At 53.6% G+C, this 20825-nt stretch overlaps 1 protein-coding gene and 1 non-coding gene across 5 annotated transcripts in view; one reads left to right on the top strand and one right to left on the bottom strand.

The window, feature by feature from the left end:
• The window catches only part of NTNG2 (netrin G2), a 74848-nt gene that overhangs the window by 46259 nt on the left and 7764 nt on the right, over positions 1–20825 (top strand). For 3 of the 4 annotated variants that reach the window (XM_067742882.1, XM_067742883.1, XM_067742884.1), the window contains exons 4-5: positions 15035–15207; positions 17720–17746. In XM_067742882.1, the coding sequence (XP_067598983.1) occupies positions 15035–15207; positions 17720–17746 (200 nt within the window). Of the gene's footprint in view, positions 1–15034; positions 15208–17719; positions 17747–18683; positions 18822–20825 lie in introns of all 4 variants that reach the window. The other variant, XM_067742881.1, reaches the window with a different exon arrangement.
• TRNAW-CCA (transfer RNA tryptophan (anticodon CCA)) lies at positions 150–222 on the bottom strand. Its single transcript has one exon. It is a non-coding gene; the product is annotated as a tRNA-Trp (tRNA).

Raw genomic sequence — 20825 nt, 5'->3', positions numbered from 1 at the left:
AGCCCAGAGTGGGTCATTTTGAAGGCTTGCTGGCACGCTGCCCATATCAAACATGTTTTATTTATTTATTTTTAACTAATTTATTTATTTGGTCACGTCGGGTCTTAGTCGCGGCACGCGGGATCTTCATTGTGGCACGCGGAATATAGTTCCCTGACCGGGGATTGAACCCGGGCCCCCTGCATTGGGAGCATGGAGTCTTAACCACTGGACCACCAGGGAAGTCCCTCAGCACGTTTTAGATTTACAGGTGCTCCCTTATATGTACACACGTACCTGCCCCACCTGCACGCGTGAATCCACTTCCACAAGCAGCGGTCACACACACACATCACACGCTCCACCGCCTTCACGCAGCCCAGGGCACAGAGGCTGACCCGCAGGACGAGCCGAGCCTTCTGCAGAAGCCCGGGGTCGACGAGGGGCCTCGTCTGGGCTGCCCTGGCCTCGGGGAGTCCGGGTGCCTCTCCCCCATTTGGAGTTGCCTCTTTCCACTCTGTGGGGAAATGCCCACCTCTGGATTCCTTTTTTTAAAATATCTTTTTTTAAATTGAAGTATAGTCGATCTGCAATGTTGTGTTAATTTCTGGTGTACAGCAAAGTGACTCAGTTATACATATATATATATATATACATTCTTTTTTATATATTCTTTCCCATTATAGTTTAATCATAGGATAACTATATCGTATCGAATATAGTTCCTTGTGCTATACAGGAGGGCCTTGTTGTTTATCCATTCTATATATAAAAGCTTACATCTGCTGACCCCAACCTCTCACTCCACCCCTCCCCCAACCCTCTCCCCCTTGGCAACCACAAGTCTGTTCTGTACGTCTGTGAATCTGTTTCTGTTTCATAGTTAGGTTCATTTGTGTCATGTTTTAGATTACACATATAAGTGATATCACATGGTATTTGTCTTTCTCTTTCTGACTTACTTCCCTTAGTATGACAATCTCTAGGTCCATCTGTGTTGCTGCAAATGGCATTATTTCATTCTTTTTTACGGCTGAGTAGTTTTCCATTGTATGTACGCACCACATCTTCTTTACCCATTCCTCTGTCAATAGACATTTACGTTGTTCCGTGTCTTGGCTATTGTGAATAGTGCTGCTATGAACATAGGGGCGCGTGTAGCTTTTTGAATTAGAGTTTCGTCTGGATATATACCCAGCAGTTCGATTGCTGGATCATATGGTAATTCTGTTTTTAGTTTCTGAGGAACCTCCATACTGTTCTCCATAGTAGCAGCACCAACTTACATTCCCACCAACAGTGTAAGGGGGGTTCCATTTTCTCCACACCTTCTCCAGCATTTGTTATTTGTAGACTTTTTAATGATGGCCATTCTGACCGGTGTGACCACCTCTGGATTCCTACCCACCTCTCCCATCCCACTCTGTCAGCCTGAGCAGTTTCCTACATGGACCCCATCACTACCCCTGCCCCACGGAGAGGGGCATCAGGATTTTTTTGGGGGAGGGGACTGGGCTTGCCCCCTTCAGCCTTGCCCCTTCCACGTGGAGGTTTTTCCCCAAACCCAAACCCAGTCACGTCACTGCCCTGAACAACACCCTTCAGTGGCTTCCCATTGACCTTAGAAACTCCGTTCCCGTGGACCACACATCCTTCCTCTCGCCTCCCTGGGCAGCCTGGGCCCTGAGTCCTCACAGGCCAGCCCCCCGCCCGGAGCTGGGGCCCTCTGACTCGCCTCAGGGCTGCTCCTCCTGCCTGCAGCACAACGCACCCCGTCCGCCCCTCCTGTCTGGCAAACGCCTCATTCCTCAGGGCTTGGCTCGCAGGGCGCCTCTCCGGGGTCCCCGCAGGCTGGAGAGCTGGGCGGCCAGCCCTTGCCTCCCCTCCTCTGGCCGTCAAAGAGCACAGCAATCCCACTGCATTGTCACAGGTGCGTGGCTGCACGCACACTCCTGTACCCAGCCGCCCTCCCCCTTCCCCACCCTGGGCTCTGAGCTCTGAGAGGACAGGGTCTGGGTCTGTGCTCTTGACCCTGTGAGGCCACAGCACTGAGAACCAGGCAGGAATGCTGTGCATTCGTTGAAATGATTCGCTCATTCGTTCATGAACAAATGGGTCTTAATATTCGTAACTCTTTCGGAGGAGAAGGGGTCTGAAATCCGGGAGCCAGGAGGTGGGTAGACAAAACCAACGGGCTGGCCCTCCACCATCACGCCCAGCACGCCTCACATTTCCCCCCCTCCCCCGACCCAGGCCTGGCCCTTCCCTCCAGGGTGTTGAGCCCTCCCACAGGGGAAGAGGTGAGCTTGCTTTAGTCAACCAGCCTGGTCATACCCACCGTGTGTCCCCCAAGCCACACGCCCGAGCCCCCCAGCACCCCTCCATCAGCCTCTCTCCTGTTGGCTGGGAAGCTGCCTCTGGCTTCATAATGGGTAATAGGATTTATCAATAGACTGGAGGAGGTGATGTATGTTAAAGCACTTAATATAAAAGGACTTCGCACAGAAGCCCAAATCTGATTTGGCAATGAACTCAGCTGCCAGCCTGACTGCGTTCCAGGAGATGCAGCAGCTGGCGTTTATCCACGTGACCCTGAGAGAGCCAGGTCACGCCAGGTGGCCGAGGCCTTGCACACCCGCGCCCCGCGGCTCGGCTTTCAGTGTCCCCTCTTCTCGGGGTCTCAGGGCTTGACTTGAAGCCTTTTGACCCAGACGGTTCAAATTCTCCAGCATCCAGGAGCCCTCTTTCCACTAGTACCCTAGCCCTGCCCCCATTCCACTAATTAGCTATGAGTCCAATATTTTATAGGCTTCCCTTAGCGAGATCCCCAGCTATGGCCTTCTCATTGCTGGTCACCTCTTGATCCAGCCTCTCTGGGATCAGGAGAGGTTCTCCTGACCATCGCTTGCTTCCTTGAAGGCTGCCAATCTCTCCACGCTGCTGTGTACCAGCCAAAGACACGGTCTCTCCCTTAATCCCCCAAAGAAGATCTAACACCCCCAGGCCACGGTGATCCTTCGCACGTGGACTCACAGGCTGGGGCGAGCCCAGGAGAATGATCACGTACAAAGAGAACACTTCAAAGGATGGCCATTAGCCAGCACTGACCTGGAGACCCAGCCATTGGCCGTGGCCACCGGCTGCCTGGGAGGGGCAGCCCCTGGACCACCTCTGTCGTGAGCCCCCAGCCCCCTCTCATGGCTGCATCCTTCCTCCCTGGAGTCCAGGCCTCCAGCCCCAGATGCATGAGCCCCTCCACAAGGGAAGTGCCCTTCTCGAGGTCAGCCTTCTCCCTCATGTGTCCACCCTCACGTGCTAACATCTCCAGGCCAGCATAGGCTCGGGGTTCGCTTCCCTATAAACCCAGCAGCCCACTGAACTGTTTTTCCCCAAACAAAAGAACAGTCTTTCCCCAGAAATAAATGCTCTCTCTGACAAGAGAAATGGGAAGGCGCTGCTGGAGGCTTTCAAATAGAAACTTGTTTCAAGCGACTCTGACCTTCAAGGTGTCAGAAATACGCCCATCCGCTCCCAGAAGGCTGCACACGCAATGCTGTTTGGACAAGTGGTGAAAGAAGTGGGGGAGACGCCAGGAAGAGGCGATCAATTACCAAGACCGCCTGGGGTCCTGGGCTCTCCCGAGCGCCCCACCTGTGCTCACCGAGGGGTCCCTGTGACTGCCCTGAGATCCTGGCAAGTTTGACCATTGAGGGGAACCAGCCCCGGCCCCCTCCTCCCTGCCCGGCTCCGGCACCCGGCTCTCTCGCTCGCCTAAACTTACCACTTCCCCATCTTTCCCCCAGGAGCCGATGACATCACTCTTTCCGGCAGCCAGGAGTTGACCTACATTCCTCCACCCTCCTGTCTGGGAGGCGCTCCAAACACCCCGCTTCTCTCACCCTGAGGAGAGGAGGGCCCGGCTCACGATTTTGATTTTCGTGGCGCACTGGTGCCAGGCCCGTGTCCAGATGGCACTCCCGCCGGCAGGGCCCAGGCGCTGCCCTCCCCTCCCTGCGGGGCAGGGCACGCTGGCGCCTGGTACGGGCCGGTGCCCCTGCCGTCCGACGACTGCTTCGTGCTTCGCGCGGCTGTCAGGCCCCCGGCCGGGCCCGGCAGGTGGACAGGAGGGGGTGAAGTCAGCGTGTCGGTCTCCTCCTGGCAGGAGCAGGGCACATTTCCCTGAGAACTCAGGTTGTCTGGGGTGGCCTTCCCGTGCAGGTGAGGCTCAGTCCTGCCTCCGTCATGGTCCCCTGGGGCTCGTTAGGGACTCATCAACTAGAGAAAAAGAAACAACTTAGCGACTTAGAGGAGAAGGCAGCCGTGGCCTCCTCTCTGGAGGGCAGGCAGCCCGGCCAGCTTCTGATGGGTGGGTGGGGACACCCAGGCCAGGCCTTGAGAGGGGTCAGGGGTCGGGCCAGAGGGCCATGGCTCACCATGTGGGTGAGTAGGGGTAGGGCTGCCAGATAAAACGCAGGATACCAGCTAAATCCGAAATTCCGGTGAGCCACGAACAATGTTTTTAGTGTAAGCGTGTGTCCCAGATATTTCATGGGACATACAGGCAAACCTTGTTTTATTGCTCTCACTTTATTGAACTTCGCAGATAATGTGTTTTTTTATAAATTGAAGGTTTGTGGCAATGCTGTATCGGGCAAGTCTGTCGGTGCTGTTTTTCCAACAGCGTTTGCTCAGTTCAGGTCTCTGTGTCGCATGTTGGTAATTCTCGCACTACTTCAAACTTTCTTTCATTATTATTACATTGGTTGTGGTGAACAGTGATCTGTGATGTTACTGCTGCAACTCACCAAAGGCTCAGTTGATGGTTAACATTTTTCGCAATATAATATTTTTTTAGTCAAGGTAGGTACATTTTTTTAGACATAATACTATTGCACACTTAATAGACTACAGTATAGTGTAAACGTAACTTTTATATGCACTGGAAAACCAGAATAATTCATGTGGTTCACTTTATTGCGATATTTGCTTTATTGGTCTGGAATTGAACCCGCAATATCTCCGAGACACGTCTGTACTTATACTAAAAAATGATTCAGTGTCTACCTGAAATTCAAAGTTAACCAGGCATGCTATATTTTTATTTGCTAAATCTGGCAATTGTAGTGACAGGAGGCCCTTCATGGAAGTGACTCTCAGAGGACAGTGAGCGCGTCCCAAGGGGCCTGGAGAAAAGGCCAGCTGATCTCAGCGGGGGGGGGGCTCTGGAGTAGGGTGTTGGCAGGACAGCATGGATAAGGGGACCTGTTCCTCGGGGCTGGGCACCCGGGGGCTGCCGAATAAGGACAATCTTTGTTCCTGGGAATCCCCCCAGATTCCCACTGATGTCACTTGTTGGCTATTAGCAATGGCAAAGCAGCTGGTATTTATGGGGGGCTCCCTACGTGCCCGACCCTGTGCTGAGCACGCCCCATGGGCCAGCCCATCTTCATCCTCTCAATAGCCCTGTCCCGTGGAAACCGTCAAGTCCCCCGATTTATGGACCCGGAGACTAAGACCCTGCGGTCACCTGCCACCACACTGCTCCAGCCACGATACTGCCTGGCTTTCACTGAGCCGTTAAGGCTCATCCATGCCAGATGCTGTGCAAAGAGCCTCTGTGCATCGTCTCCTCCCTCCCTTCCTTTCCTCCTTCGTTCATTCAGCCGCTATCGATTGAGAGCCCACTGCGTGCCAAACAGTATATTAGGCACCCATGAACAACTAAATAGAAAAGTTGAAAAGCTAAGATGTAATTCAACCCTTCCAAACTGCAAGCGAAAGGTCTGAAATCTGGAGAAGTGACTCGCTCGAGGTCACCCAGGCAGATCAGGAGCAGGGAATCTGCTCTGACTCTGGCTACTGACTCAGTGTCTCTGTTCCTCCGTTACCCCCCATTCTTACGGAGCCACTCCTGCTGCCATCCAAAGGGTCAAAGCCCTGGGATTCTGTGATGGGGCAGGCAGCAGATCCTGATGGGCTGGGAGTGGACTGCTGGCCAGCCTTGCCCTGTCCCTCTCTCATTATTAAATAATGTTCCCTGATGGATGAGCCGAAAAGTGCTGTGTAGCGGGGTCAGGCGGCTCAGATGATGGTTTTCTGGTGAGATTGATGGTTCTCAAAGGTCAAATTCAGAAAGTAATTCCCTAGGAAAATTGATCGCGTGGATGCAGAAATACTCGGGCCAGCGGCAGAGCCAGGAGTCTGGACCACCCACCTGCGTCTAGACGCAGGCTGCAGTTGGCGTTAGAAAGAAAGTTAGGAAAGGGAGCTTCTTTCTCCAGCATTTCCTAGGCTGAGGCTGGGCCTCCGAATTGGTAGTGGGCTTGGGGGAGTATCTGTCCGGTGGCCCCTCCCCACTGGCCTTCATTATCCAAGTGGAATCAACATAAGGCAAGTGCCGGGAGAGACAGGCCAATAGAATATGGTGATGAAATCCAAGTCTGGCACCCGACAGTTCTGGGTTCAAATCCAGCCTCTTCCACCCAGAGACCTGGGGGTGAGTTCGTGACACTTGACCTACTACAATCTTATATCCTTACCTGTAAAATGGGAAGAGTGATGCCTTCTGGGTTTTCACAAGGATTCAGTTAATAATGCACGTCACCTGTCCACCTATGAGTGCTCTATATTTATATATGCTTGCTTATTTATTTTAATTTCATCTCCCGAGGGCCTTCTGGAATAGGGAAGGGAAACCTCAGGACAGCAGCCTGAGGGCGGGGAGGAAAGGACATGACTGTGTCCTTTGGGGGAACTGTGGGCAGGTTGGATGTCTCTGAGCCTATGTCTGTGTGAGAGCCGGCACTGGAGGACCCCAGGCTGCCACCCCCTTCTTAAAGTGGGGCTCACCAGCTGTGTGGCCTTGCGCCTCTTGCTGAACTTCTCTGTGCCTCATTTTCTTGTCTGTAAAATAGAGATAATAGCAATAAACCTTTCATGAGGTTCTTGTGAAGAACCGACACATTTGTTCAAAGAAAGCTCTCAGGACCCCGTCTCTAGACACTCATAAAGATAAGAAATGAGAAAACCAACAGGACACTAGCGTTTGCCCAGCGCTTACATGCATGTCTTCAGGGCCATGTCTCAGTTGCTCCTTAGGACAACCATATGAGGTAGGTGCCACTGCCATCCCTATTTTACAGATGAGAAAACAGAGGCCGAGGAACTTCAGCAACCCTCCTAAGGTCACACAGGAAGTGGCAGAACATCCCAGGCTAGGGCGACGAGGGGCCAGGGCTACCATCTTACAATCAGCAGGAAAGGCAAGAGGAGTATGAACCCCAAATGAGCACCTGTGTGCGAGGCTGGGTGACACGGCAGATGCATTACTTATGTCCATTCGCTCATCCCCTATTCAGGAATGACCGAGGTCACCGATCCTCACAACAGCCCGTGGTGTGACCAGGGTTGTTGCTCCCCATTCTCCAGGTGAGAAAACTAGGACTCAGATTAGTGAAGAATTTGTGCAGGGCCACCCAGCATGTGCACTGGGAGCGGGTCGAAGCCCTGCCCGCTGATCCCAGGACCCCAGTGCCCGCCACACTGGGCCACCACGGCATGCGGACGTTCAGTGTGGGCTCTGGCGTCAGGCTGCCCGGATTCAAGTCTTGGGTCTGCCCCTTACCAGCTGGAGGGCCTCAGGCAGCTCACTTCACTGCTCCAGGCCGCAGTTTCCCCGTCTGTATAATGCAGATAATAACAGTATGTCATTCATAGGATGGTTGGTAAAGGCTGAAGTGTTTATCCGTGAGTTCTCAGAATGGTGCCTTATATCAGCTGTGTTCACCCAGCAAGACTTTCTTTAAGGTGCAACGTGCTAGGTTGATACAAATAGTAAAACAAACCTTTGAAGCTTTGCAGGAGAGAGATTGCAGTAAAACCCTGGTTCCCAGGCTTTAGTCACTCAGGTAACGCCCTCACTATTTCCCATATTTTCCAGTTAGTTATTCATTTGTTTGTTTAGCAACAGATGTACTGAAATGTAATTTACAAGCCGTAACATATCCATTTAAAGTGCACAATTCAGTGGCTTTTGGTATATTCACAGAGTTGTGCAACCATCCCTATGGTCAACTTTAGGGCATTTTCGTTTCCCCAAAAAGAAACCCTGTACCATCTAGCGGTCATTCCCATTCTCCCCTCTCCCCAGCCCCTGGCAACCACGAGTCTACTTTCTGTCTGTTCTGGGCATTTCATATCAGTGGAATCATACAATATGTGGCCTTTTGTGTCTGGCTCCTTCGTGTAGCATGATGTCTTCCAGGTTCACCCACGCTGTAGCAGGTGTCGTGCTTTGTTCCTTTTTATGGGTGAACAATATTCCATGGTGTATATACACCACATTTGGTTTTTCTGTTGATGGACATATATGAGTTGTTTCTACCTTGTGACTATTATGAATAACACTGCAGTGAACATTCATGTACATGTTTTTGTGCAGATGTGTTTTCGTTTCTCTTGGGTATATACTTGGGAGGGGAATTGCTGGGTCATATGGTGAGTCAGTTTCACTTTTGAGGAAAGTTTTCCAAAGTCACTCACAACACTTTACATCCCCACCGGCAGTGTACGCGGCTTCCATTTCCTCCAGATTCTCACAATCATTTTCTTGTTATTATCTGTGGTTTTGACACTAGCCATTCGAAGGATGTGAGGTGGTAACCTTGTAATTTGCTTGCATTTCTGTGATGGTTAGTGATGTGAGCATGTGCTTGTTGGCCATTTGTGTATCTTCTTGGAAGAAATACCTATTCAAATCCTTTCCTAATTTGAAAAATTGAGTTGTTTTTTTATTATTGAGTTGTAAGGGTTCATTATATGTTCTTAGATGTAAGTCTCTCACCAGAGAGAAGATTTTTCTCCCATTCTGTGGGTTATCTGTTCACTTTCCTGACGGCGTCCTCTGAAACACAAAAGTATTTAATTTTGATGAAGTCCAATGTATCTATTTTTTCTTCTGTTACTTGTACTTTTGGTGTCATGTGTAAGAAATCACTGTTTAATCCAAAGTCATGAAGATTTACCCCTGTGTTTCCTTTTCAGAGTTATCTAGTTTTAGCTCTTACATATAGGTTTTTGATCCTTTTTTTTTTTTTTTTTTTGCTGTACGCGGGCCTCTCACTGTTGTGGCCTCTCCCGCTGCGGAGCACAGGCTCCAGACGCGCAGGCTCAGCGGCCATGGCTCACGGGCCCAGCCGCTCCGCGGCATGTGGGATCTTCGCGGACCGGGGCACGAACCCATGTCCCCTGCGTCGGCAGGCGGACTCCCAACCACCGCGCCACCAGGGAAGCCCCTTTTGATCCATTTTGAGTTAACTTTTGTTTATGGCGTGAGGTTGAGTTCTAATGTCAGGCTTTTGCATAAGGATATTGCACATGATTTATTTATTTACTTAATAATTTCTTCAAATAATATGCTTTTAAACTTTGACCTTTGGCCAAATAACATTTTTGAGATTCCCAGGCTTGGTGAGTCTGTCACTTAAAAAAAAAAAAATACTGTGTAATCAAAAATAAACAAAATCGATTAAACTCTTTTATAGTTCTAGCCCGCATCTCCCCCAGTCATGTCGTATGCTCCACTTTGGGAGATGATGCTTATTGCAATGAGCATTGGGACGAGGGAAGGTATAGCAGGGGCTGATGGGAGGTCCTCCCTGCAGAAGCGACATTTGGCCTTGAACCTGACACGCCCACTAGGTGTTAGCTTTAGGAGAAAGGGGCGGAGCCTGGCAGCTCGATCCAAGCGGAGGGAACTGCATTGCGCAGAGGTCTAGAGGAAAGCAGGATCAGAACACATGCTGGACAGAGATGGGAAGGGACACAGAGACATGGAGAGACATAGAGGGACACAAAGAGAGACCCAGAAAGGTGAAGCCCCCCCCACCCAACACACACAGCGCATTACTCCCTGCAATGCGCTCCCTGCAAAAGTCAGGAAGTCTGAGAAGCGGTTCCATTGACTGGGTTCTGTTTCTGTGCCAGCCCTGGCGAGGCTTCCCCCACACTGTGTGGGCTCCTCCTGGCAGCCCTGCCCAGCAGGGAACTTCTTCTCTCCCCGATAGAGGAGGCACAGTGCTCATTCCAGGGCTCAACCGGGGAGGGCAGGGAAGCCAAGACACCCTCTGGGAGATGAAGATGGTGGGCGGGGCTGGCCAGCACGGGGTGGGGCAGAGCCAGGGTCAGGGAAGGAAGTCTGGATTTGGATCCAGAGTAACCTCTAAACTGCACGACCTTGGGCAGGCTTCTCCCCGGCTGTACCCCGAGCCCCCGCCAGACCTGTCGAGCTCTCACATTCTGTGACTCCCTCTACCATCATCATTATAACACGCTACTCAGAGTCAGCTGCCCTTTTACAAATTTTTAACAAGCCAAGGTCAGTGTTAACACCCAAAGTTGAGATGGCAATCTTTGTTTTCTGTAGCTGATATCTGAAAATATCTGATCCTCGGGCCAGAGGCATGGGGTACATTCCTGGTTCCACCCAGCTGGGGTGTTCCTCTCCAGCTAGCTCAGTGGTATGGTAAATAGGAATTCAGATGAAAAAATTAAAACCTTCTGAGGTCAAATACCAGAAGGTTTGTTTTGCAAACAAACTTTTGTTAGACAAAGTCAGCAGGTTTCTTTCCTGCAGGACTTGTCAGAGCCTTTAATATGCTAATGTGCACTGGGACCCTGTGTGGAGGGTGGCAGTCAGGGAGCAGAATGTGAGGGCATTAGGAGAGCATCATATGTGTTGACCAATAAGGTTTAAACACAGAACCTTTCTTTGCCATGGACCATCCTTGGGGTCTAGTGTTCCCAGGAAGAAGGGTCCCCAGTGCCAGCGGGTGCCTGCCCAGCCCTCTCTGTGCCTTTCCCAGAGCTGAGCACATAGTAGACTCACAGTACATATGTGGTAATCGATTGGAACTCCAGGGAAAGAGTGAACAGGCTTTCTCATGCTCTGTTTGTTTCAGCTTTGTGCTGCAGTAAAACCTTGACAGGGCTAAGTGTCCAGGGAAGATGGAGTTAAAATAGCACAGACTTTAGCACTGGCTAATTTCCTTGGACAGGGCCTTCACTCTACATCAGAATTCTATTCCAGAGAGTTCAGAAAACCTCCTTGAACCTGGGACTTGAGAGTCACGAACAGTGCGTGGTGTGTAACATGGAGCGACGGTTTCCCAAACAGGACCCTGACGTACCTGCTTCTCCTCCTGAGAGGAAAGGCCTGTGTGAGCTCAAGAACCAGCCTCCTTCCCCGCCTGGCCTGACTTCCAGTTTTCAAAAACCATTTGTTATCTACTTATAATAAGTAACACCTGCTCACTATAGAGAATGCAGGAAACGTGCAAAGTGACAAAGAAGGAAATAGAAATAATAACTATAATCATTTATAATCCCACCCCTCCCTCAGGACAAGTACAGGAATACCTAGATGTATTGTCTACTGGTGTTTCGGGTATGGATATATGTACTTAAACATAATCAGAAGCTGCATGTACTAGTCTGCTTGGGCTGCCATAATGGAGTGCCACAGACTGGGGAGCTTTAACAACAGACATTTCTTTATTTTCTCACAATTTTGGAAGTTAGAAGTCCAAGATCAAGATGCTACCAGGGTTGGTTTCTGGTGAGACCCCTCTTTCTGGCTTGCAGATGGCCAATTTCTCACTGTGTCCTCACATGGTGGAGAGAGAGCTCTGGGGTCTCTTCCTCCTCTTGTAAGGGCACCAACCCTAGGGGATTAGGGCCCCACCCTTCTGACCTCCTTGAGCTTTAATTACCTCTCTAAGGGGTCTCTCTCCAAATACAGTTGCATTGGGGCGTTAGGGCTTCAACATGTGAATTTGGTGGGGGGGACACAATTCAGTCCATAACACTATAATACCTACAGTTTGGTATCTTACATTTTTACAATCCATATTCTAAGCCACATTAGCCTCTTGGACTCCGGAGTTTGATATCTCTGCGTTCCAGTTTCAGTCACAGTTCTGGACAGCCCTGTGACTCTGGGCAAGATACTTAACCTCTCTGAGCCTCCATTTCCTCGTCTGTAAAATGAAGGTGACAATAGTACCAGCGTATGGTCTTTTCATTTCTATCTGGAACATTCCCCAAGGCTTGAAGTAGCCTTTGACAACATAATATTTAATGGCTTTATAATACTCCATAGCATGGAGGTGCCCAATTTCCTGTAACCATTCCTCAAGATGATATGAGGGCAGAGAGAAGCTATGAGAAGGAAGGCAGCCCCGGCACTTCTGAAGCCAGCAGGCAGCAGGTTAACTCCAAGCTGCAGGGCTGCTAGGAACCTGGCAACCAGTTTTCCCCATTTGGGATCCTTGCCCGGGAAGGCCGGCCTCACAGCAGTGCTCCAGTCAGATGGAGTCAGAGAAGGCAGGAGGGGAGGCAGGACTGATTTATGAAGCGGGAAGATGCAGGGAGTTAAATATTCATCGTGTGAATAAGCAGAGGCTAAGGGGAGACGCTCTGTCCGGGAGGAGTGTCCCTCAGGGGAAGGTGGGGTTTGAAGAGAAGGGGGAAATTACGAGCTGGAGAAGAAATGCTGGTTTAGCATTCGGGGAACAATCTTTGAGACGATGAGATCCAGAGAGGGGAAATGTTGCACACGCCGGGCGTCACTGGTGGGACGTAGGCGCCTCCGCCCTGGTCCACGCCACTGTCCTCTGCTGCCAGCCAGGCACAGCTTCCTCCCCGCTCTCCATACCCTGGCTCTGGTCCCCCTGACAAAGCATCCTCCATGAGGCGACCGCGGTGATACATAAAATAAGAGCCAGAGCGGGACGCCTCCAACCTTCCAATGGCTTGCAGAACACAACCCAGCCTCCGAACCACGGTCTGGCCTCCTCTTCCCCCTTACCTCATCTTACACCTTACAGGTTGAGCTCTTCTCGGCCCTAGGGTCTTCCCCAGTGCTCTTGTCTCCTTCCAGAAGGTTCTCCCCTCCTTGCCTGAGTAACTCTCGATGTTAAATTGTTCTTCCTGGAAGCCTATCCTGCTGCCCCCAGACTAAGTTAAGACCCACCCATGATCCCCTCTCCTTTGTAGAACACGTGGGCACCTATAACAATTGGCACTAATGAAAGATTTGCATGATCATTATTTTTAAATTAAGTCTATATTAAATTTTAGGGTTTAGGTTTACAGAAAATTGAGCAGATCATGCAAAGAGTTCCTGACACCCGGGTTCCCCACCCAGTTCCACCTGTTATTAACATCTTGCATTAGCGTGATACGTTTGTTATAGTTGATGAACCAGCATTGATACAGTGTTGTCAACTCAAGTCCACAGCTGACACTAGGGCTCTGCCTTGCTGCTCCGTGCTTCTATGGGCTTTGACAAATGTGTAACGCCGTGTGTCCGCCGTGACAGTGTCACGTACAGAATCACTTTGCTGCCCTAAAAATCCCCTGGGCGCCACCTATTCATCCTTCCCGTCCCTCCCCCAATCACTGATCTTTTGATCGTCTCCCCGCTGGACCCTATCCTCCATCAGAGCAGGGACCCCATCTGCTTTGTCGACCATTATACTCACCATTCCCAGCTCGGAGCCTGGCACATAACAGGTGCCCTATACACATTTTTCTTTGTGTATTTTAATAAAAAGAAAACCCTACCAAACACATTATTCTGCAATTTGCTTTTCACAAATATTGACAATATATCTTGGAAATCTTCCCATATGAGAATAGGGAGCACTCTGTCTCTCTAACTTTTTCTTGTGGACGATTTCCAACATGCATACGAAAATAGAATCTACTATGATGAACCAAGTTCACCCAAGTTCAGCAATTCACTCATAGCCTTTCTTGTTTTGTCTGTATCTCTGCCCATGTTTTCCCTTTCTGTGTTCTTCCGAAGCAGATCCCAGACATCAGATACTTTCATCTGTAAATACTCGTGTGTGTCCCTAAAGCCAAGGACTTCTAAAGATGTAACCACAGTACCACCATTGCACTTAATAAACATTAATTTAATATCACCAGATGTAGTCAGTGTTCACATTTCCAGTTGTCTCACGAATATACATTGTTTATCTGAGTTTAGAGGTTGTCTGACCGAGATCCAGATGAGGTCCACGATCTGCACTTAACTGCTTTGCCTTTGAGGTTTCTCCTGATCTGGGTCCCTTCTCCCTCCATTTCAAGTTTTGCCCCTTGCAATTCATCCGTCTTATAAACTATATCATCACTTCCGGGTTTTGTTGCTTGCGTCCCCCTGATGGTGTTTAGTATGTTTCTCTGTCCTCTGTATTTCCTATAAGTTTGTAGCTGGATCCAGAGCGTTGATCAGATTCAAGTTCAATTTGCCTTGACGAGACTTTTTCTTTGGTTGTCTCTCTCTATTGATGCTCTGTGCCAAGAGCTATCCGTTCGGTAGGGGATGCTACGTGGTGACTTTCAAATTCTGTCCTTCCTTCTTCAGTTATCAGCTGGAATGCTTCTATAAAAAGAAACATCCCCTCATCAACTACTGGTTACCTGGAGGTACCCTTTTTATAGGACAGGCGAGACAAATGCTTGATTCTTTCCCTTTATTTACTGGTTTCAGAATGATGAGTTGCCTATAAATATTTGAATGAATGAATGAATAATACATGTGTGGATGAATTGACAGGGTTTGGGGAGTTGGGATTTCTTTCTGCCCTCAAGGGCATGGGTGTGGGCCGCGGCTGAGAGCAGAGGTACAGCCTGGGGCCAGGTCCACGTCTCCACAACCAGGGACAGGTAACTCTTGCTACCTGTCAACCCTCCATGGTTGAGAGCAAAGGTGACCAGAAGCTGCGTTACTAAAAATTCAGCACCTGGGACAAGGGCATCTCATCACGCCCCCCACCCCCCTCACTGAGAGGTAGGAGCCAGGGACCCCTCATGCTGGGGAAGGACTCAAAATGTTGAATCCGGGAGCATTTGTCCCGAAGGAGAGTCGTGGCAGGTTGGACAGATGGCCTCAAGAGTCCCTTCCAGGCCACCCTCCAAGCCCCTCCAGAGAGCTGGAAGAGCCCGCCCACACGCTCACTGACGCCTTGCCCCCTCCGTGTCCCCCCAGGTGCAAGTGCAACCTGCACGCCAACCTGTGCTCCGTGCGCGAGGGCAGCCTGCAGTGCGAGTGTGAACACAACACCACAGGCCCTGACTGCGGCAAGTGCAAGAGGAGCTTCCGCACACGGTCCTGGCGGGCTGGCTCCTACCTGCCACTGCCCCACGGCTCTCCCAATGCGTGTGCGTACACAGAGCGGCCGCTGCACCCGGGACCCCCCCCCCGCCCACTGCCCCCTCGGACCAGTGAGGCCATGATCTCCCCTAGCCTTCGACCTCAGGAGCTGTGGATCCCATCACGCACACACATGCACACACATGTACTCCCTACAAAGGTGTGCACACAGAAACAGGCACGCATGCACACGTGGGCACACATGCGCACACACACATATGCACACACAGGCACACCCTTGTTACCAAGCTCCTAAGCGCCAGGCTTTGTCGTCAAGAACCTCTAGCACACCTTCATCCTGCTGGAAACCTGAGATGAGCATCCTTCCGCTGGCCTCTTCCCCTTCTTGTCCCCAGGGCAGGAGAGAAGGCCCAGAGGGTGTCAGGGAGGAGGGGTAGGGAGTCCTCGCTCCGGGCTAACCGTGGAGAGCAGCGCCATCCCTCATCACCAGTGTTTATGGGGCATTTGCATAGCCAAGTGCTATGGGGTCCCCACTCCCTCAGCCCTTAGGGGGGCCCCAGGAAGCGGGTCTCCTGTTACCCCATTTAACAGAGGGCTCCTCCGAGGGCCTGGCCCGTGCCGTCTGCATGGCCCTCTCCTCTCCCGGCTCAGCCTTCCTGTGCCAGAGGTCATCCTCGGGGTGCGCCCACACACGCCTGCACTATGAACACGCTTTGGGGGCCCCCATCACTGGCCCCCAACATAGTCCCTGGGTATCCCCCTGAAATCAAGAGTCCCAGGGAGCCCCCAGCTGCCATGGACAAGGGGGCCTGGGCTGGCCCCAGAGTGGGACTCCCCAGCTGCCCCCGCCCCAGTGATTTGCTGACACTGGTCAAGTGCTTTGACAAGGAGGCTGCACCGGGCACCTTCCATACACAGCTTCTCAACCCTCACAGTAACCCCTCGGGTGCTATTTTCATTATTATCCCACCCTCCAGATGAACAAACAGAGCCCCAGTGACCCTCAGTGCCCTCCTAATTTAGCAGCAAGTTAGATGCCACCACTGGACCCAGCTCCAAAGCCAGGCTGGGCCGCCGGCACCGCTCAGCTCGCCCCTCCTGGGCACGCTCCCAGGAGCCCCTCCATCGGCACCCCCGCGACCAACCAGTGAAAGATTTATGCAACTTTAGGCTGACAAAGCCGGAAGCCTCGCAACAAGGCTGTGACAGGCATGTTGTGCGTGTGCGGGCAACGCTTAAGAAGCCTTTGAAGGGTGACCTCCCAGAGTCACGGCACCTGCCGGCCTGCAAAGGCGCGGAGAGCGCTCTGGGTGACAGCCCAGCGCCGCCCGGCTCCCCCCTCACCGCCTGCCCAGCCCACCTCTTTGTTGCCAGAATCGTTTCTTGAACACGTTCCTTCATCGCTGTCACCTCCCTCTGGCTCGCAGGCTCATCCCTTCATCTGTCCTGCTGGCCTCCCCACCTCCCTGCTTCCTCTCTGGACCCTGTTCTCCTCCTGGAAGGATCCCCCAAGGTCCCCCGGCACCCACAGACTAAGACCCTTACCTGCAGGTCATGCACTGTGGGCCCCCAGGTGCATCCTCCCAGGCCTCCCTCACTGTCCCGCCGCCAGGGTCACCAGGGAAGGTCCTCACGCCACACGTCCCCCTGCCCACATCTCGGCATCCACCCCAGGGCTCCCGGGGCACGGAGGGGTGTCCTCACGCTCCGTCCTTTGTCAGGACCGCCTGGAGGGGAAGCTGTGGCCCTGGCTCCTTCCTTCTGAGACTGACGATTCCCGCCCTGGTACCCAAAGTCCCAGGTCAACCTGTGGCCTTGGGCCCCTCTCATCCCCAGGGCACAGACAGAGAGGCCCGGGTCAGAGTCAGGCCTCTGCCACTCATAGCTGTGTGGCCTTGGACAAGCCATTTCTCCGCCTGAGCCCTGTTTTCTCAGCTGTAGAATCAGGACCCTAATAAAAGCCCCTGTGGGGCTGTGTGAGGACTGAACGGCCCAGGTGGGGACAGCACTCAGCACGTGCCGACGTGCAGAAAGCTCTCAACACGTGGCAGGCGCTGCGATCATCTTCCAATCAGTCGTTCAGCCGTCCCTGCATTTCCTCAGGTGGGAGCATGCACCACGGTTTCCCTCTGGTGGTAACTTCCATCAGAGCTTCCAGTAAACCAGTCTGTCCCCGTGACTGGGGACCCTCATGTTTTCTGAAATCTCATCACTCCTGAGAGAATGGCCACCCGCCTCCTTGTCCTGCACTGGAGGACCCGAGAGTCTAAAATCAAACGAGAAGGGTGCCTGTGAAGCCCCCAGCGGAGGCTTATCAGCAGGTCCCCTGATAGGGTAAGTCACAGCGCTGAGACTCAGTTTCTCCATCTGCAAGATGGGCTCATAGGGGCCCCTCCCTCTCAGGGCGCCAGTGAGGATGGAATGGATGATCTGACCCAATCCCTGCACGGAGAGGTGCCCAGGCCCCCTGATTTCCTTTCCCCAGCCCTGCCACCCCCTCCTCTGCAGGGAGGAGGTGGCCGGGCCCCTTACTCTGCTGTGACCCTTCTCTCTCCGCAGGTGCCGCCGCAGGCTCTGCCGTTGGCAGTAAGTACACACCTGGGTCACCACCACCCTGGGAAGGCGACTGGGGCCCTCAGTGCATGAGGCTCTTTGCATGTCCTGGGAAGAGCAGGAGAGAAGAGACAGGGCTTTCCTGTCCCCCTGGGTCCATAGGCCTCACCACCCGCTCCTCTAATCCATTTGCTTCTTCCCCCTCCTTCGTATCTCACAGTTCCTCCCCCTAGCTTCTCAGCTGGTGCTGCTTTGGAAAGGTCCCCTGGCCCCCCGGGGGCACTCTCTGCCCCTCCCTCTCCTGCCAGGCAAGAGTGGGGGTCACCTTCCCCGACCAGTGGCAGAACCCCTCCCCCCCAGTCTGACCATGGGGTTTGGCCTCCCTCCGGGCAGCCCGCAGCTATCACCTCTGCAGCCGCTCGCCCACGGGGAGGCTGAGGGAAGTGAGCCCGGATCCCGACGCGTCCAGGTCAGCTCAGGCCCCAGAGCAGCCAGACCATCTGAAGGAGGGTCAGGGGAGTCCCGAGAGCTCCACAGGGAAGGTGAGGCAGGGCGGTAGGGGGTGACCACCTATCACGAAGTCATCAGCCAGCACGCACAGTGCCAGGCGTCGGCTAAGCAGGATACTCGTACTATCGCATTTCATCCTTGAAGCCACCGCCCCGCTAGGTGGGTATCGCCATCTGCTCTCAGATTCAGCGGGAGAGAACTTGTCAAACAGCCAGCCAGTGCAGACCCCAAGTCTCAGGAAGGCTTCCAGGGGCGCCGCCTCCCTCCGCCAGGGCTCTTTGGGGCCACACTCAGCCCCGGGGCTGCTCCCTGCGGGGCACCAGCGGGCGGAGAGGGGGCCAGAGGAAGCTGGACCTGGCGGGGACGCTGGTCCACTCGTGGGGGTCTTAAGTTGCCCCTCTGCGTTGCTCCACACCCACCAACTCCCCCACCCTCTCTTGCTTTTCTCATCTCTTACCAGGCATCAGCAGGTCCCGGAAAGACCCCGTCCCCAAAGCCCCTGTGGCCGCTGTGGCCGTGAGGGGGGACCCCACCACTCCTGCCCCTTCCACATCCACTTCTTGGGCCCCCATGGCCCCCAGCACCCCACAGCCCACAGGTGGGTGCCCAGCTACAGCCCCAGCTGCCCTGCCCTTCCCTACTTCTGGCCCGAGTCCCTGCCTCTCTCTGTGATGTGCGATGATGTGGGAGCATCAGCCCTGGGGAGGGCAGGGGCTTGGCTTTTAGCGTAGAGAATGCTAGATCCCAGAGCCGCAAGGGCGTGGCGCCAAGAGCCCTCCGGGCTGCCTGGACACACCTGTCACTGGGCCCAGCCAGGGCATCCAGGGCTCCCATGAAAGTCCTGCATCCTCTTCCTGCTGCCCACCCACACCAGGGCACTGCTCAGCCTGGCCAAAAGGCGGGGTGACCTAGCAGGGGGTGCCCAGGGGAGCCGGCCCAGGCCCCACCCCCACCAGCCATCCTAGCCCCGGCTCTGCCCCCTGCCCATCAGCAGCTGACCCCCAGGAACAGACAGTGCAGGGTTAGCCAAGAAGGTAGACTCCTCAGATCAGCAAGGCGGAAGGGAGCCTCTGAGCTGGCGTTTTCAGACTCTGGGCTGCTGGGCCTTTCGGGGCAGGGCCAGGCCAGGGGTGTGTTCAAGGCTTGGGGTGCTGGGGTGGCCCCCTTGTCTCACCCGGCCTCACTTGGGGCATCCCACCGGCTCCTGCCTACCGCGAGTGCCAGGAGTCTGAAAGGACTCATCCCTCCCAGAGGATGCCGGGAAGATGTGGCCAAGGTCCCTGGTCCCCAACAGTGTGCCCCGCCTCTGCCCCACCCCCTCTGCAGGGAGGAGGCGGCGGGGTAAGGTGCCCCTTACTCCTTGGGCAGAGAGAGAGAACTTGTCAAACAGCCAGCCAGTGCAGAGGCCCTTCCTCTCTCTGACGCTCGTGGACCCTTGGAAGGGTGGTGTTTCCAACGGGCAGAGACCCCTCTGTCCCCTGGGGAGGGATCCCCGACACTCCGGCTTTGGCCTGTTGGGGGTCGGTGCTCAGAACGCTCCCAGCCAGTGAATGCCGTGGAAAATGCCCAGCTCCTCCACTGGACCAGAGGGTGCCACATCACACTTCTTTTCTTTCTCCCTCCTTCCCTTCTCCACGGGAGACATCTGCGGGGGGCAGGGGGCCAGCCGGGAGATTCGAGGATTTCGGGATGGCCTCTTGGCCCAGGAATCCTCTCTGGGATGGAAGACATGTGTCACTCTGGAAATCCGGGCTCCGGGCACAAGTTGGTCCAGCCGCCTGAGACTTGGGCTTTTTTTGCTGAGCTTGTGATGGGCACACGGGACCAAAAATAGTCGTGGTAGGTCCCGTGTCTGCCTGCAGACGGTGATCCGTCTGGGTGGGAGGCCAGACGCCCACACACACACATTGAGGAACCCGGACCCCGTTTCTGGAGCTGCTTCTGACGTGGTACGAGGGGTGCAAACTGCAAAGCTAGGAATTAAGGAAAGCATCAGAGTCAGGGCGGTGAGCCTGGACGAGAGAAGGTTTGAATCGTGAGGGTCCCCAGGACTCAGGTGGTGAGAAGGACGTGCCCCTCCCTCCAGGCAGGACCGTCCTTCAGTGGGGTCGTGGTCCACTTTGCATCCTGAGTTCAGTGCCAGGCTGCAGGCATTAAGAGAAAAAGGCGGCTGCGGTGTGACAGCCGGTGGCCTGAGTGTCCCAAGCCTTGGGGATCATCAGACCTCCTTAGCAACCGAAGCCTGTGCCTGGGCCCCCATTCCCCCCACCCCACGAGTCGTGACTCGCTGCAGCTAGTGGAGCTCGGACGTCTCCTGGGCCAGGAGCTTGTACTCTATTCCTTGCTCTCAGCCCCGTGAGATGGGGCTGTTATTTTCGTAGTCCCGTAGGTGAGGATATGAAGGCTTAGGAAGAAGCAGCTGGATTTTCATGGTATGTAAATTATACTTAATAAAGCTGTTTTGAAAAAAGAAAAAAGAAGTAGTTGCTCAAGATTACAGGCAGGACCTGAACTCGGGGCTCACCGACTCCCGATGCTTCCTGCCCACTCAGCCACCCAGTGCCACGGCCCCGAGGCCTCGGGGGTCTGGGAGGTGGTGCCG

This window comes from Pseudorca crassidens, chromosome 7 (assembly GCF_039906515.1).
Source record: "Pseudorca crassidens isolate mPseCra1 chromosome 7, mPseCra1.hap1, whole genome shotgun sequence".
Lineage (NCBI taxonomy): Eukaryota > Metazoa > Chordata > Mammalia > Artiodactyla > Delphinidae > Pseudorca > Pseudorca crassidens.
Note: the sequence above shows the minus strand (reverse complement) of the source record. Positions and strands in the feature narration are given on the sequence as shown.